The sequence below is a fragment of the Bufo gargarizans genome, chromosome 8 (assembly GCF_014858855.1).
Source record: "Bufo gargarizans isolate SCDJY-AF-19 chromosome 8, ASM1485885v1, whole genome shotgun sequence".
Lineage (NCBI taxonomy): Eukaryota > Metazoa > Chordata > Amphibia > Anura > Bufonidae > Bufo > Bufo gargarizans.
Window position 1 is genome coordinate 60258565 of NC_058087.1, and position 14725 is coordinate 60273289.

Consider the following 14725-nt stretch of genomic DNA (forward strand, 5'->3'; position numbering starts at 1 on the left):
GCTGGATCTTTCAACAAGACAACGACCCTAAACATTGCTCAAAATCCACTAAGGCATTTATGCAGAGGTACAAGTACAACGTTCTGGAATGGCCATCTCAGTCCTCAGACCTGAATATAATTGAAAATCTGTGGTGTGACTTAAAGAGAGCTGTCCATGCTCGGAAGCCATCAAACCTGAATGAACTAAAGATGTTTTGTAGAGAGGAATGGTCCAAAATACCTTCAACTAGAATCCAGACTCTCATTGGAACCTACAGGAAGCGTTTAGAGGCTGTAATTTCTGCAAAAGGAGGATCTACTAAATATTGATTTCATATTTTTTTTTTTTGTGGTGTCCATATGTATGCACCTGCCTAATTTTGTTTAAACAATTATAGCAGACTTTCTGTAAATCCAATAAACTTAATTTCACTTCTCAAATATCACCGCGTGTGTCTCATATATGATATATTTAACTGACATTTTTTATCGTAACAACCAACGATTTATACAGGAAAATCATGACGATTAACAAGGTTGCCCAAACTTTCGCATCCCACTGTAAGTTTTAAAACTGCCTGCTGTCGTTTACCCCTGGCTGTGCTGAAGTTGGTGGTGAAGGTGTTATGCTGACCGGATGAGGAGCTGGTAGAGGATAAGGAAGCAGAGTAGAAGGAGGAAGCAACAGGAGGCAAACTGAAGCGCCCTGCAATCTTTGGTGGTGGAAGGCATGCGCCAAACTGCTATCCACCTCAGGCCCAGCCACCACTGCATTTACCAAGTGTGCTGTTATGGAGATATAACGGCCCTGACCGTGCTTACTGGTCCACGTATCCGTAGTCAGGTGCACCTTGCCACAGATGGCGTTGCGCAGTGCACACCTGATTTTGTCCCCTACTTGGTTGTGCAGGGAAGGGATGGCTCGCCTTAAAAAGCAGTGGCGGCTGGGAACGACGTACTGTGGGACAGTAACCGCCATAAGGCCTTTAAAACTATCAGTCTCCACCAGACGGAATGACAGCTTTTTAAAGGAAAGAAATTTTGAAATGCTGGCATTCAGGGCTAGGGATCGCGGGTGGGAAGGGGGGTACTTCCTCTTCCTCTCCAGCATTGTGGAGATGCTTGGTGACCAAGGTGTTGGTGTTGTGGGCAGATCCTCTGTTTGTGGGGTTCCAGGTGGCACTGTCACTCCAGAGGTGGATGAAGAGAAAGCAGGAGGAGCCAGAGACCTTTCTTGGTTTTTGAGGGGTCTACTTCACTGCAGCTCGTGCTTTGCACTTAAATGCCTGGTCATGCAGATTGTGCTCAGGTTGAGAACGTTTATGCCTCGCTTCAGGCTCTGATTGCAGTGTGCAAACCACTCGTGTCTTGTCGTCAGCACATTGTCTGAAGAACTGCCACGCCAGGGAACTCCTTGTAGCTGGCTTTGGTGTGCTCGGTCCCTTGCTGCGGTGGGCAGTAGGAGGCGTACTGTCTAGAGGACGGCCGCTCCGCTTTTGCACCCTGCTCCCTTTTCTGCTGTGCTGGTGGCTCTGTGCGACCACCGCCTCTTCCTCCGAACTACATAGGTCAATCGCATGACTTTGATTCCATGTGGGGTCAAGGACCTCATCATCTTCCACCCAGTCTTCACCCCTGACTTCCTTGTCGGTCTGCACACTTTCGGAAGCCCCAGCAGTTGGCACCTGTGTTTAGTCATCATCCGAGACGTGCTGCGATGGTCCACCCATGTACTCATCTTGAAAAATAAGTGGTTGGGCATCGGTGCACTCAATCGCTTCCACTTCTGGGGCAGGGTAGGTGGATGGCCCTGGGAAACCCTGCTAACAGAGTCATCAAAAAGCAGAAGAGACTATTTTTCAAATTTAGGATCCTGCCCTAAATGGGTGTTAAATTAATAATAGAACGACAGTATGTAAAGGGATATAAATGTAAAAACACAAAATGCAATCGCACACTGCAACCAGCACTCTGCCCTGCCTTTATGCTGGATGTTGAATAAGGCATTGGTGTACATTTTGGCCAAAGCGTAATAAGCCACTCACCACGTCAAGGTCGCCTTCATGAGTGGTCCCTAACACTAGTTCCTACCTTTTATGGGCCATGACAGCCAAATAAAGTCCAGGGAGCGCAGGTACAGCATGCACGCCAAGCACACTCTGCTTTTCACCCCGTCCGGTGCCATTACAGCTTTCATCGGATCCAGGGATGCAAGTACTCACATGCATGCTGAGCCCACTTTATACTTCTCCTGGAGCCTAATGGCTACTGGTAGGTGCTGTATAAGCAGACTCAGTTTTATACTGACTTTAAAACCAGCCTCCAGGGGGCAGATTAACTGGACAGGTGTGCTTGACTGCTTGGAGATCGCCACGCCTCCAATACGTACTACAAAGAGAAAAATATGGAAAATTTCAGCCCGCACAACCCCTAGCAGGTGCAGATTGCTGTGGCGAAATAGAGATATAAATGTGAAAACACAAAATGCAATCGCACACTGCAACCAGCACTCTGCCCTGCCTTTATGCTGGATGTTGAATAAGGCATTGGTGTACATTTTGGCCAAAGCGTAATAAGCCACTCACCACGTCAAGGTCGCCTTCATGAGTGGTCCCTAACACTAGTTCCTACCTTTTATGGGCCATGACAGCCACATAAAGTCCAGGGAGCGCAGGTACAGCATGCACGCCAAGCACACTCTGCTTTTAACCCCGTCCGATGCCATTACAGCTTTCATCGGATCCAGGGATGCAAGTACTCACATGCATGCTGAGCCCACTTTATACTTCTCCTGGAGCCTAATGGCTACTGGTAGGTGCTGTATAAGCAGACTCAGTTTTATACTGACTTTAAAACCAGCCTCCAGGGGGCAGATTAACTGGACAGGTGTGCTTGACTGCTTGTAGATCGCCACGCCTCCAATACGTACTACAAAGAGAAAAATATGGAAAATTTCAGCCCGCACAACCCCTAGCAGGTGCAGATTGCTGTGGCGAAATAGAGATATAAATGTAAAAACACAAAATGCAATCGCACACTGCAACCAGCACTCTGCCCTGCCTTTATGCTGGATGTTGAATAAGGCATTGGTGTACATTTTGGCCAAAGCGTAATAAGCCACTCACCACGTCAAGGTCGCCTTCATGAGTGGTCCCTAACACTAGTTCCTACCTTTTATGGGCCATGACAGCCACATAAAGTCCAGGGAGCGCAGGTACAGCATGCACGCCAAGCAGAGTGCTGGTTGCAGTGTGCGATTGCATTTTGTGTTTTTACATTTATATTTATATTTCGCCACAGCAATCTGCACCTGCTAGGGGTTGTGCGGGCTGAAATTTTCCATATTTTTCTCTTTGTAGTATGTAAAGGGTGCATCTCACACGGTCTGAACCATGGTAGGCCTAAATTAAATATTTCTTTGCCAAAAATGGCTGTATTTCAAATGGCTGTATTTTTCAAATCCTTGATTCAAACCCCTGTATGTAGAGGGGGTATCTCATATGGTCTGAACCAGTGTAGGCCTGAAGTAAATATATCTTTGCACAAAAAGGCTGCATTTCTAATGCCTGATTCAAACCCCTGTATGTAGGGGGGTATCTCACATGGTCTGAACCAGTGTAGGCATGAAGTAAATATTTTTTTGCACAAAATGGCTTTATTTCAAATGGCTGTATTTGAAATCACTGAATCAAACCCCTGTATGTAGAGGGGGTATCTCACACGGTCTTAATCACTTTAGGCCTGAAGTAAATATATCTTTTCACAAAATGGCTGTATTTCTAACGCCCGATTCAAATCCCTGTATGTAGGGGGGTATCTCACACGGTCTGAACCACTGTAGGCCTGAAGTAAATATTTATTTGCCCAAAATGGCTATATTTCAAATGGCTGTATTTCAATGCCTGATTCAAACCCCTGTATGTAGAGGGAGTATCTCACAGGGTCTGAACCAGTGTAGGTCTGAATTCAATATTGGTGCACCAAATGGCGGTATTTAAAATCTCTGAGTGTAATCCAAATGTATTATAGGTGTATCTCACAATGACATCTGCATCAAAGGCTGCCCAAAAATTTTTGGGTGCCCAAATGAGTGTTTGTTTAACAACAGAATTTGACAGCAGTATATAAGCCTTTAATTTCACACGTGCTGATGCTGCAAGGCCTGAACATTGTTTTGTTTTTTTGTCAAAAAATTGTGTTTTTCAAACCCCAGAAAATAATGGGTGTATTTCTACCCTAAATTGCACACTGACTAATCAAGATGTTGTAGATTGCCAAAATTGTGGTTTTTTTTGGGTAACAGAAATATGAAAGATGTATATATTACACTTGAATTTAACACTTTACGATTGGGAAAATACTGTTTTTTGAAAAAAGTGTGTTTTTCAAACCCCAGAAAAATGATGGGTGTATTTCTACCTTAAATTGCACACTGACTAATCCAGATGTTGTAGTTTGCCCCAAAAAATGGTGATTTGCAATGTCCCAAAAGCGCAGATGCAGTGCTGGTGCACTAAGCATGCATAAAATGTCCACCGCCGCCACCCACCTAACTGACAGAATTATAAAAGTTATTTATTTTTTTGGTCAATGGCCTCAGGGCAGGGTAAAACGATTGTGTCCTGCACCCACACAACTATTTCTAGGTAGATCGCCGAGTTAGATTCTCTCCCTGAAATCACAAGTCCAGCAGCATCCTCTCCCTACACTTGTAACAGCAGAGTGACATGCAGTGCTACGTGACTCAAGCTTATATAGAGCCTGGGTCACATGCTGCTCTGGCCAATCACAGCCATGCCATCAGTAGGCATGGCTGTGATGGCCTCTTGGGGCAATTAGTATGACGCTTGTTGATTGGCTGCTGTGCAACCTTTTATGGAAATGTTCGGGTCCGGGGTCCAAAAATCCTAAAGTTCGGTACGAACCCAAACTTTACAGTTCGGGTTCGCTCAACCCTAACATTCAACAATTTTTGGCTTTGATAGACCCCTGCTCTACCTAGTAGACAGGTTAATAAATTAAAAAAAAAATTCTGTTACATTCTTGGGTTGATATTTTACAATTTTTGCCGTGAATAAACCCCTGCTCTGCATAGGTGACAGGGACCGAAATTTTTAAAAATAATCTGTTCCATTGGTGGGTGACATTAACCCATTTCTGGCCATGAAAAACCCCTGATCTGCATAGGTGACAGGGACTTAAATTTCTAAAAATTTGTCTTTAATTGGCCCTTTCATTCGATCCTTCTGCTTTAATAACTTGTCCCACATTTCCACTTCATCCCATTGCAGCCATTAACCTCCCTTGGATGAGGTCTCCCTTTCTCACGCTCCCTCTCCAGCGCGGAACCCTGATTCGCCGATAACCATGATCATCATGGTAGGCTCAGAAAAGAACATCGAAAGTTGATAGAGAAGATATCCAAATGGATCGTGGACATCACAGGGACGTGCAATCAGGCAGAAGTTATCTAGAGTCAACAAAGCGGCAGAAGGGCCTCTCCTGGCTAACGTTTACAAATCCAAAATACCCCAGTGACATTCTCTATAATTTTGTATTAATCATTCCAATAACAGGGCATCTTAAGAGTCCTGTATTGTTATTTATCGTGACTACCCGCCCTAATCGGGAGTGGGTAATTGCCTCGCGCCCCCTCCTTAACTTGGAAGCTTATGCTTCAATACTTTGTCCCACATTTTTGCTCAATTAGATTTATTTCATCCATTGACCTTCCTTGGATGTGGTATTCCTTTCTCAGGCTCCCTCTCCGGCCTGGAACCCTGATTCCCCGCCACCTGTGATCACCATGGTAGGCGCATTAAAAGAACATCGAAAGTTGATAGAGAAGATATCCAATTGGATCGTGGACATCACGGGGACGTGCGACATAGTGGAGCAGTATGTGTGCACACGCCTACACGTACTGAATGATGGGTCTGCCCCTGCAACTTCTGGGTCTCCAAATTGGGCACATGGCCTGAGCTTGCCCTTTACGCCTTGGAGGTGCTGGCCTGCCCTGCAGCCAGTGTATTGTCTGAACATGTGTTTAGCACGACTGGAGGGGGTTATCACAGGTTATATTTCCCAATGTTTTGGGGTGCACCCAAAATAAAAAATACATTTAAAACCAAAAAGCATTGTAGGCCGCTTCCACCTACACCGCTACATCCACCCCCTCAACCTCCTACTCCATATGGACCTCGTCCTCCTAGATCAAGATTATTATTTTTTATTTTTATGTATTTTATGTTATCTAAAGTCATTTCCCTATCCACATTTGTTTGCAGAGCACTTGCTATGCTTTTAGACAAATTTTTATGCCACTTGCAGCCCTCTAGCCCTTTTCATAACATTTTTACAGCCATTTTAGTGCTCAAAAGTTTGGGTCCCCATTGACTTCAATGGGTTTTGGGTTTTGGGTTCGGGGTCAAGTTCGGGTCCCGAACTCAAACTTTTTTGTGAAGTTCGGCCGAACCAGTCGAACCCGAACATCCAGGTGTCCGCTCAACTCTAGTCACCTATAAACAAGCAAGATTTATGGCTCTCACAGACCTGTAACTTCTTCTTTAAGAGGCTGCTCTGTCCTCCACTCGTTACCTGTATTAATGGCACCTGTTTGAACTTGTTATCAGTATAAAAGACACCTGTCCACAACCTCAAACAGTCACACTCCAAACTTCACTATAGCCAAGATCAAAGAGTTGTCGAAAGACACCAGAAACAAAATTTTAGACCTGCACCAGGCTGGGAAGAATGAATCTACAATAGGCAAGCAGCTTGGTTTGAAGAAATCAACTGTGGGAGCAATTATTAGAAAATTGAAGACATACAAGAGACCTGCAGAGAGCTGGGACCAAAGTAACAAAGGCTACCGTCAGTAACACACTACGCCACCAGGGACTCAAATCCTGCAGTGCCAGACGTGTCCGGGCCCGTCTGAAGTTTACTAGAGAGCATTTGGATGATCCAGAAGAGGATTGGGAGAATGTCATATGGTCAGATGAAACGAACTAGAACTTTTTGGTAAAAACTCAACTCGTCGTGTTTGGAGGAGATAGAATGCCGGGTTGCATCCAAAGAACACCATACCTACTGTAAAGCATGGGGGTGGAAACATCATGCTTTGGGGCTGTTTTTCTGCGAAGGGACCCGGACGACTGATCCGTGTAAAGGAAAGAATGAATGGGGCCATGTATCGTAAGATTTTGAGTGAAAACCTCCTTACATCAGCAAGGTCATTGAAGATAAAATGTGGCTGGGTCTTTTAGCATGACAATGATCCCAAACACATCGCCCAGGCAACGAAGGAGTGGCTTCGAAAGAAGCATTTCAAGGTCCTGGAGTGGCCTAGCCAGTCTCCAGATCTCAATCCCAAAGAAAACCTTTGGAGGGAGTTGAAAGTCTGTGTTGCCCAGCGACAGCCCCAAAACTCTAGAGGAGATCTGCATGGAGGAATGAGCCAAAATACCAGCAACAGTGTGTGAAAACCTTGTGAAGACTTACAGAAAACATTTGACATCTGTCATTGCCAACGAAGGGTATATAATAATGTATTGAGATTAACTTTTCTTATTGACCAAATACTTGTTTTTCGCTATAATTTGCAAATTCTTAAAAAATCTGACAATGTGATTTTCTGGATTTTTTTTTTTTCTCATTAGGTCTCTCATAGTTGAGGTATACCTATGATGAAAATTACAGGCCTTTCTCATCTTTTAAGTGGGAGAACTTGCACAATTGGTGGCTGACTAAATACTTTTTTGCCCCACTGTATGTGTTAATAAGATCTCAATATATTACATTATATTCAACTATTTTTTTACTCCAAAGTATGAATATATATATATTTATTTACATAGTTAATACGGTGGAAAAAAGACAAACATCCATCAAGTTCAACGAAGGGATAGGTGGGGATGCGAATCCCAGAAGGAAGTGAGACTCAGATTTCCACATTTATGTTTTTTACTTTTAAGAATTAGTCTAAACCCTTTTTGAAACTGTCCACTGTTCCTGCTGTGACCACGTCCCAAGGAAGTCTATTCCACAGATTCACAGTTCTTACAGTAAAGAAGCTTTGACTCTTCTGGAGACTGAACTTTTTCTTCTTCAGTCGGAGGCAGTGCCCCCTTGCCTTTTGAGCACATTTTACATGGAACAGCTTTTTGCCGTATATTTTGTATGGCCCATTTATATACTTGTACAGGTTAATCATATCCCCCCCAGACGTCTCTTCTCAAGACTAAATAAATTCAATTCTTCTAATCTTTCTTCATAACTAAGACCCTCCATGCCCCTTATCATTTAAGTCGCTCTCCTCTGTACTTTTTCCAGCTGCAGTGCATCCTTTCTATGTACTGGTGCCCAGAACTGGACTGCGTATTCCAGATGAGGATGCACCAGCGCTTTGCAAAGTGGTAGTATTACATCCCTGCCCCACGAGTCCATGCCTCGTTTAATGCATGACCATATCCCAGTGGCCTTAGAAGCAGCTGATTGATATTGTATACTATAAATTAATCTACCATCCACAAGGACATCCAAATCGTTCTCTATAAGTGACTCTCCCAGTGCTACATCACCTAGGACATATGAAGCACAGAGATTACTACCAAGATGTATAACTTTACATTTGTCCACATTGAACCTCATTTGCCAAGTTAATGCCCAATAACTCAGAGTGTTCAAGTCAGCTTGTTGTTTGTGGACATCTTCCATAGACCATACAGTTCTACACATTTAAGTGTCATCTGCAAAAATAGATATGGTGCTATTAATCCTGTCCTCAATATCATTAATAAATAAATAAAATAATAAAGGGCCCAGCACTAAACCCTGGGGTACACCACTTATAACCTGGGACTATTCTGAATAGGAATCATTGACCACAACTCTCTGGACACAGTCCTTCAGCCAGTTTTCAATCCAATTACAAACTATACCCTGAAGACAAGTGTGAAAGAGGCAATTGTGGGTGCGGATGGTGAAGATGTGGGATAGAAAAACTGAAAAAATAATACTTGGTGCAAAGATAAAAACATCCTGCATGGTATGATATATAAATGTGCGGATGTCCATGGCCATATTATTGAAGAAAATCACTGAAATAAGATAATAATGCACTTAGTAAAGTAGATCCAAGCATTATATATAGACAAAGTCCTCACTCTGATATGATAATATCTGAGACACTTAGCCAATATATTTTGATCAAAACACATCTGTGCCCGCCTACCAAGAGCCAAGGTGGTCTCAGGTCAGGCGGGTCCTACGCTAAACCTACCTAAGCCATTGGGCTTCTATGTTTATGAGCGCAGACGCCGCACATATGGTGGTGCTGCTCCTAGTCACCTCCATGTGTATCATAGGAGGTGACTAGGAGCAGCACACCATATGTGTGGCGTCTGCGCTCCTGAACATAGAAGTCCAATGGCTTAGGTAGGTTTAGCGTAGGACCCGCTTGACTTGAGACCACCTTGGCGCTTGGTAGGCGTGCACAGATGTGTTTTGATCAAAATATATTGGCTCAGATTTTATCATATCAGAGTGAGGTCTTTATATAATGCTTGCATCTACTTTACTAAGTGCATTATTATCTTATTTCTGTGATTTTCTTCAATCTATAGACCCCCTAACATCACAGAAGAGATAGAAATGCAACTGTATAACCAAATAGAGCAGGCGGCACAGGCTGGTACAGTGGTCATAATGGCAGATTTTAACTTCCCAGATATTGACTGAAGTCATGGTTCTGCCTCAACCGCAAAGGGGAGAAAATGCCTCAACTTGATGTAGGACCACTTTATGGGCCAGTTTGTAAAGGCTCTCACTAGGGTCGATGCTCTGTTGGATCTGGTGATTTCTAATGATGCAGAGCTTGTTGTTATTGTTACTGTTTTAGAAACACTAGGTAATAGTGGCCACAATATAACTATATTCCCCCTAAACTATAAAAAGCAAACTCTGTCAGGCAGAGCAAAGACACTGAATTTCAAAATTCAGCATTTCAGGGCCTAGACTGGGAGCAGCTACTGTCACATAATAATACAGAGGATAAATGGGAGAGCTTCAAATCCACATTGAGTAATTGCACTAAAAAATGTATCCCTTAAGGTAACAAGTATAAACGGCTAACATGAGAAACATGAAACCCCCCCCCCATGGCTTACAGCTACTGTAAAAAGGGCAATAAAAGACAAAAAGAGGGCATTTAAAAAATACAAATCTGAGGAGTCAGCTGTAGCGTTTGAAAATTACAAAGGGTCTAAAAAATAAAATAAAAAAAATCTACAAAAAAGGAGATAAAATTAGCAAAGAATACAAAACGAACAGCAGGTAGCAAAAGAAAGCAAATCAAATCCCAAAAAGTTTTTTAAATATATAAATGCTAAAAAACCTAGGTCTGAGCAGGTAGGGCCCCTAAATAATGGTAAAGAGGGGGTAGTCACTGAAGATAAGGAAAAGGCAGAGTTTCTTAATAGCTTTTGTAGCTCTGTATATACAAAAGAAGAGAAAGGAGCTGATATCTGTGGCGCTCTACATCCAGTGATATACTCAATTGGCTAACTGTAGATATGGTCCAAGAGAAGTTAAATAGGGTAAATGTGAACAAGGCTTCGGGTCCAGATGGATCACACCCAAGAGTGCTTAAAGAGCTCAGTTCAGTCATTACTGTGACTCTGTTTATAATTTTTGAAGATTTTATAGGTACTGGTACAGTGCCAAGTGATTGGCGCAAGGCAAACGTGGTGCCCATATTCAAAAAAGGATCAAGGTCCTCCACAGGTAATTATAGACCAGTTCGTTTAACTTATGTTGTGGGAAAAATGTTTGAAGGAGTCTTAAGGGACTATATACAGGAGTATGTAACTATAAATAATATTATAAGTTATAACCAGCATGGGTTTACCAAGGACAGAAGTTGTCAGACTAACCTGATTTGTTTTTATTAGGAGGTGAGTAGTAGCCTGGACAGAGGGGCGGCTGTGGATGTAGTGTTTCTGGATTTTGCAAAGGCTTTTGATTCGGTCCTTCATAGATGCCTAATAGGTAAAGTAAGGTCTATTGGCTTGGAAAGTATAGTTTGCAATTGGATTGAAAACTGGCTTAAGGACCGTGTCCAGAGAGTTGTGGTCAATGATTCCTATTCAGAATGGTGCCAGGTTATAAGTGGTGTAGCTCAAGTTTCAGTGCTGGGCCCTTTATTATTTAATTTATTTATTAATGATATTGAGGATGGGATTAATAGCACCATATCCATTTTTGCAGATGACACTAAGCTGTGTAGAACTGTAGAGTCTATGGAAGATGTCCATAATCTACAAGCTGACTTGAACACTGAGTGATTGGGCATTAACTTGGCAAATGAGGTTCAATGTGGACAAATGTAAAGTTATGCATCTTGGTAGTAATCTTTGTGCTGCATGTGTCCTAGGTGATGTAGCACTGGGAGAGTCACTTATAGAGAAGGATTTGGGTGTCCTTGTGGATGGTAGATTAAATTACAGCATACAATGTCAATCAGCTGCTTCTAAGGCCACTAGGATATTGTCATGCATTAAACGAGGGATGGAGTCGCTGCGGAGGGATGTAATATTACCACTTTACAAAGCGTTGGTGTGGCCTCATCTGGAATATGCAGTTAAGTTTTGGGCACCAGTATATAGTAAGGACACACTGCAGCTGGAAAAAGTACAGAGGAGAGCAACTAGACTGATAAGGGGAATGGAGGGTTATGAAGAAAGATTAAAATAATTGCATGTATTTAGTCTTGAGAAGAGATGTCTAAGGTGGGACATGATTAACCTATACAAATATATATGGAGTTTGCTCGGCGGCTTCTGCGGTCCCCGCTCTGAAGCGCTGCGCTGAACAGTGCCCTGCGCATGCGCCGGATCTTGTGAAGTCGGGGACAGTAAGCGCCGCCCAGCGAAGTGAATATTGATGAGCTGGGCGGCGCTTACTGTACCGGACTTCACAAGATCTTAACTGCAAACAAAACAAAACAAAACAAAAAAAACACACAACATACTTACCTAATCCATTTGCTCGCAATGGGCCATCCACTGCCATCTTGATTGTATGAAATCCCGTATGGGCTGTGTGAGATTTCGCGCTAGATCTTCAATCAAGATAGCCGGGTCTTCACAAGCAAATAGATGAGGTTAGTGAATTATTTTTTTATTTAACACTCTGTTTTATGCTTCCATCAGCCATGAACGCGATATCTGAGGGATACAATGATGGTGAGGGATACAATGATGGTGAGCGGCACAATCGCCACTCCATGTCATTGCACCAGATACTTACAAAGAAATGCGCTTTGTGATAAAGTAATTCGTCACAAAGCAAATTTTTTCGTAAAATTCGGCAAAGCAGACAAATCTTTTTTTTTTTATTTTTATACTTGGACTACCAACCACCACCTACCACCATTAGTACTACTCCTAAACAGCCAATCTACTGTCTTGTCTGTGTAACAATGTGTGGGGGAAAATGCTAGAAAGGGAGTATATTTCACCCAGAATGGATCAGAAAAGGAATCCAGAAAGCCAAGTTGTCTCACCCAAATCCTTCTCTATAAGTGACAAAGCCAAGTTGTTTGTTGAAACAGGTTATTTAAAGGGACACTGACAGGGCCAATAAGCATATTGAGGTATATATATGGCAGTACAGGTCTTATAATGGGTATTACAATCATCTAAGTATCCCCCCTGTCCACATTATACATACAGTAAACTTAAGTTTTATAACCTGCTCCAACGGTCTTCAATCTTCCCAAGGGGCGGCGTTTCACCTCTCTTGCGCCCAGCCAGCCTCCCCCAACTGCCGCTTTGAAGCGCCGCCCAGCTCATGAATATTCAGTTTGCTGGGCGGCTTCTGCGGTCCCCGCTCTGAAGCGCTGCGCTTAACAGTGCCCGGCGCATGCGCCGGATCTTGTGAAGTCCGGTACAGTAAGCGCCGCCCAGCTCATCAATATTCACTTCGCTGGGCGGCGCTTACTGTCCCCGACTTCACAAGATCCGGCGCATGCGCAGGGCACTGTTCAGCGCAGCGCTTCAGAGCGGGGACCGCAGAAGCCGCCGAGCAAACTGAATATTCATGAGCTGGGCGGCGCTTCAAAGCAGCAGTTGGGGGAGGCTGGCTGGGCGCAAGAGAGGTGAAACGCCGCCCCTTGGGCAGATTGAAGACCGTTGGAGCAGGTTATAAAACTTAAGTTTACTGTATGTATAATGTGGACAGGGGGGATACTTAGATGATTGTAATACCCATTATAAGACCTGTACTGCCATATATATACCTCAATATGCTTATTGGCCCTGTCAGTGTCCCTTTAAGCATTTATGGGCTGGACTCAAATGTAGTGGCATACAGGTTTGGCAGTGGATATGCCACTCCCTCCCCATACAGTACATCACTTTTCCCAGCCTGAGGCAATCTCAAGTGCGTCTTCAGGGATCATTACCTCATTACTGGTGAATAAATAGAAGCCTCAGTCAGTGTAAGAGCATGGTGGCTGTTTGACCATGTGGTTGTGCAAAGTCAGATACATTCACCTCCCCGACATGCTGAAGGTATAGAGAAATTCTCTATATAGTTAGAGCCCCAATGGGCAGGTGCTCATTTGATGTTTTTTTTTTGTTATGCTTTATGTGCTGTGTCTTCATCCCAAGGGACAGTTAACTTGGAACCTGTATTGTGTTGTGATGGATGAAAAATAAAACCCCATTTGGACTATTAACCACTGAAGTCTGAGAGTCTACTGTTGCAGCAACATGCCACGATTACCCTTTCCACATCTACACTGTACTCCTGCAGGGAGAATTTTTCTAGACTTGTGCATAATGAGCCACTCTATCTTCTGACAATTAGCACTTGTGCATGTATAGATACAGGCAAGCATGCTGCCCCCATTAACGTATAATTTTTGGATACCTGTTCCCAAAAAGCCAAGTAACACTTGTGCGTGTTATATGGGCAGGCATTCTACCCCCATTAAGGTGTAATTTCTCATAACACCGTAGTTGTATTTAATAATTATCTGCCCCCAATACATTTTTTTTTTATAATTTTTGGAAGCTTTTTATTATGAAAAGGCATAACATATGTGATGGTGCAGTGTGTTGTTAAATAATCTGTTAACACCATCAACCATGCGTATACCCATAGCTATGTATGTCAGTCAGTCATTCAGACATGATTTACTATTGGGGTCATTGAATTCAAGAGTCCTAGGAGATTAGATGGAACCATATAACAATTTTCAGGGCAATTGGAGCAACTTTGGATTGGGTAGAAATCAAACTTTTTGAAAATGTCGCCAAAACTGAATCAAACCGAATCGCAAAAGGTTCACTCATCTCTGCATTAAATATGTAAAAACTTACAATTCCTTGTCCTTTAGTGGAATAGCCTCGTATATACTTTGGTACTGACAAAGCATGTGCTGTGTCATGCTTTTTTGACCATGCTGGAGCAAAGTATCCCATACCTGCAAAAAATAAAATCAATAAAAAAATTTAATGAATGATGACTTTCATGAGGGTTGGACTGATCCGCAATCCTTTAGTGAGCCAAGGCCCTGACACAATATATCAGGTCTCCAAAGCTACAATAAAACCTCATTGGTGTCATTCACAAATAACCTATTAGACCTTATTGATATAATGCACAACCTATGATAACAGATTGCAATTAAACATGGACACATGTTCTGTATAGGTGGAGGATGTACCCTCAGAATC

The 14725-nt window shown here is 42.9% G+C and overlaps 1 protein-coding gene across 1 annotated transcript in view; it reads right to left on the reverse strand.

Moving 5' to 3' along the window:
- The window catches only part of LOC122945382 (putative methyltransferase DDB_G0268948), a 144150-nt gene that overhangs the window by 76523 nt on the left and 52902 nt on the right, over positions 1 to 14725 (reverse strand). The window contains exon 4 of the mRNA XM_044304455.1: positions 14369 to 14472. Coding sequence (XP_044160390.1) covers positions 14369 to 14472 — 104 coding nt within the window. The remainder of the gene's footprint in view (positions 1 to 14368; positions 14473 to 14725) is intronic.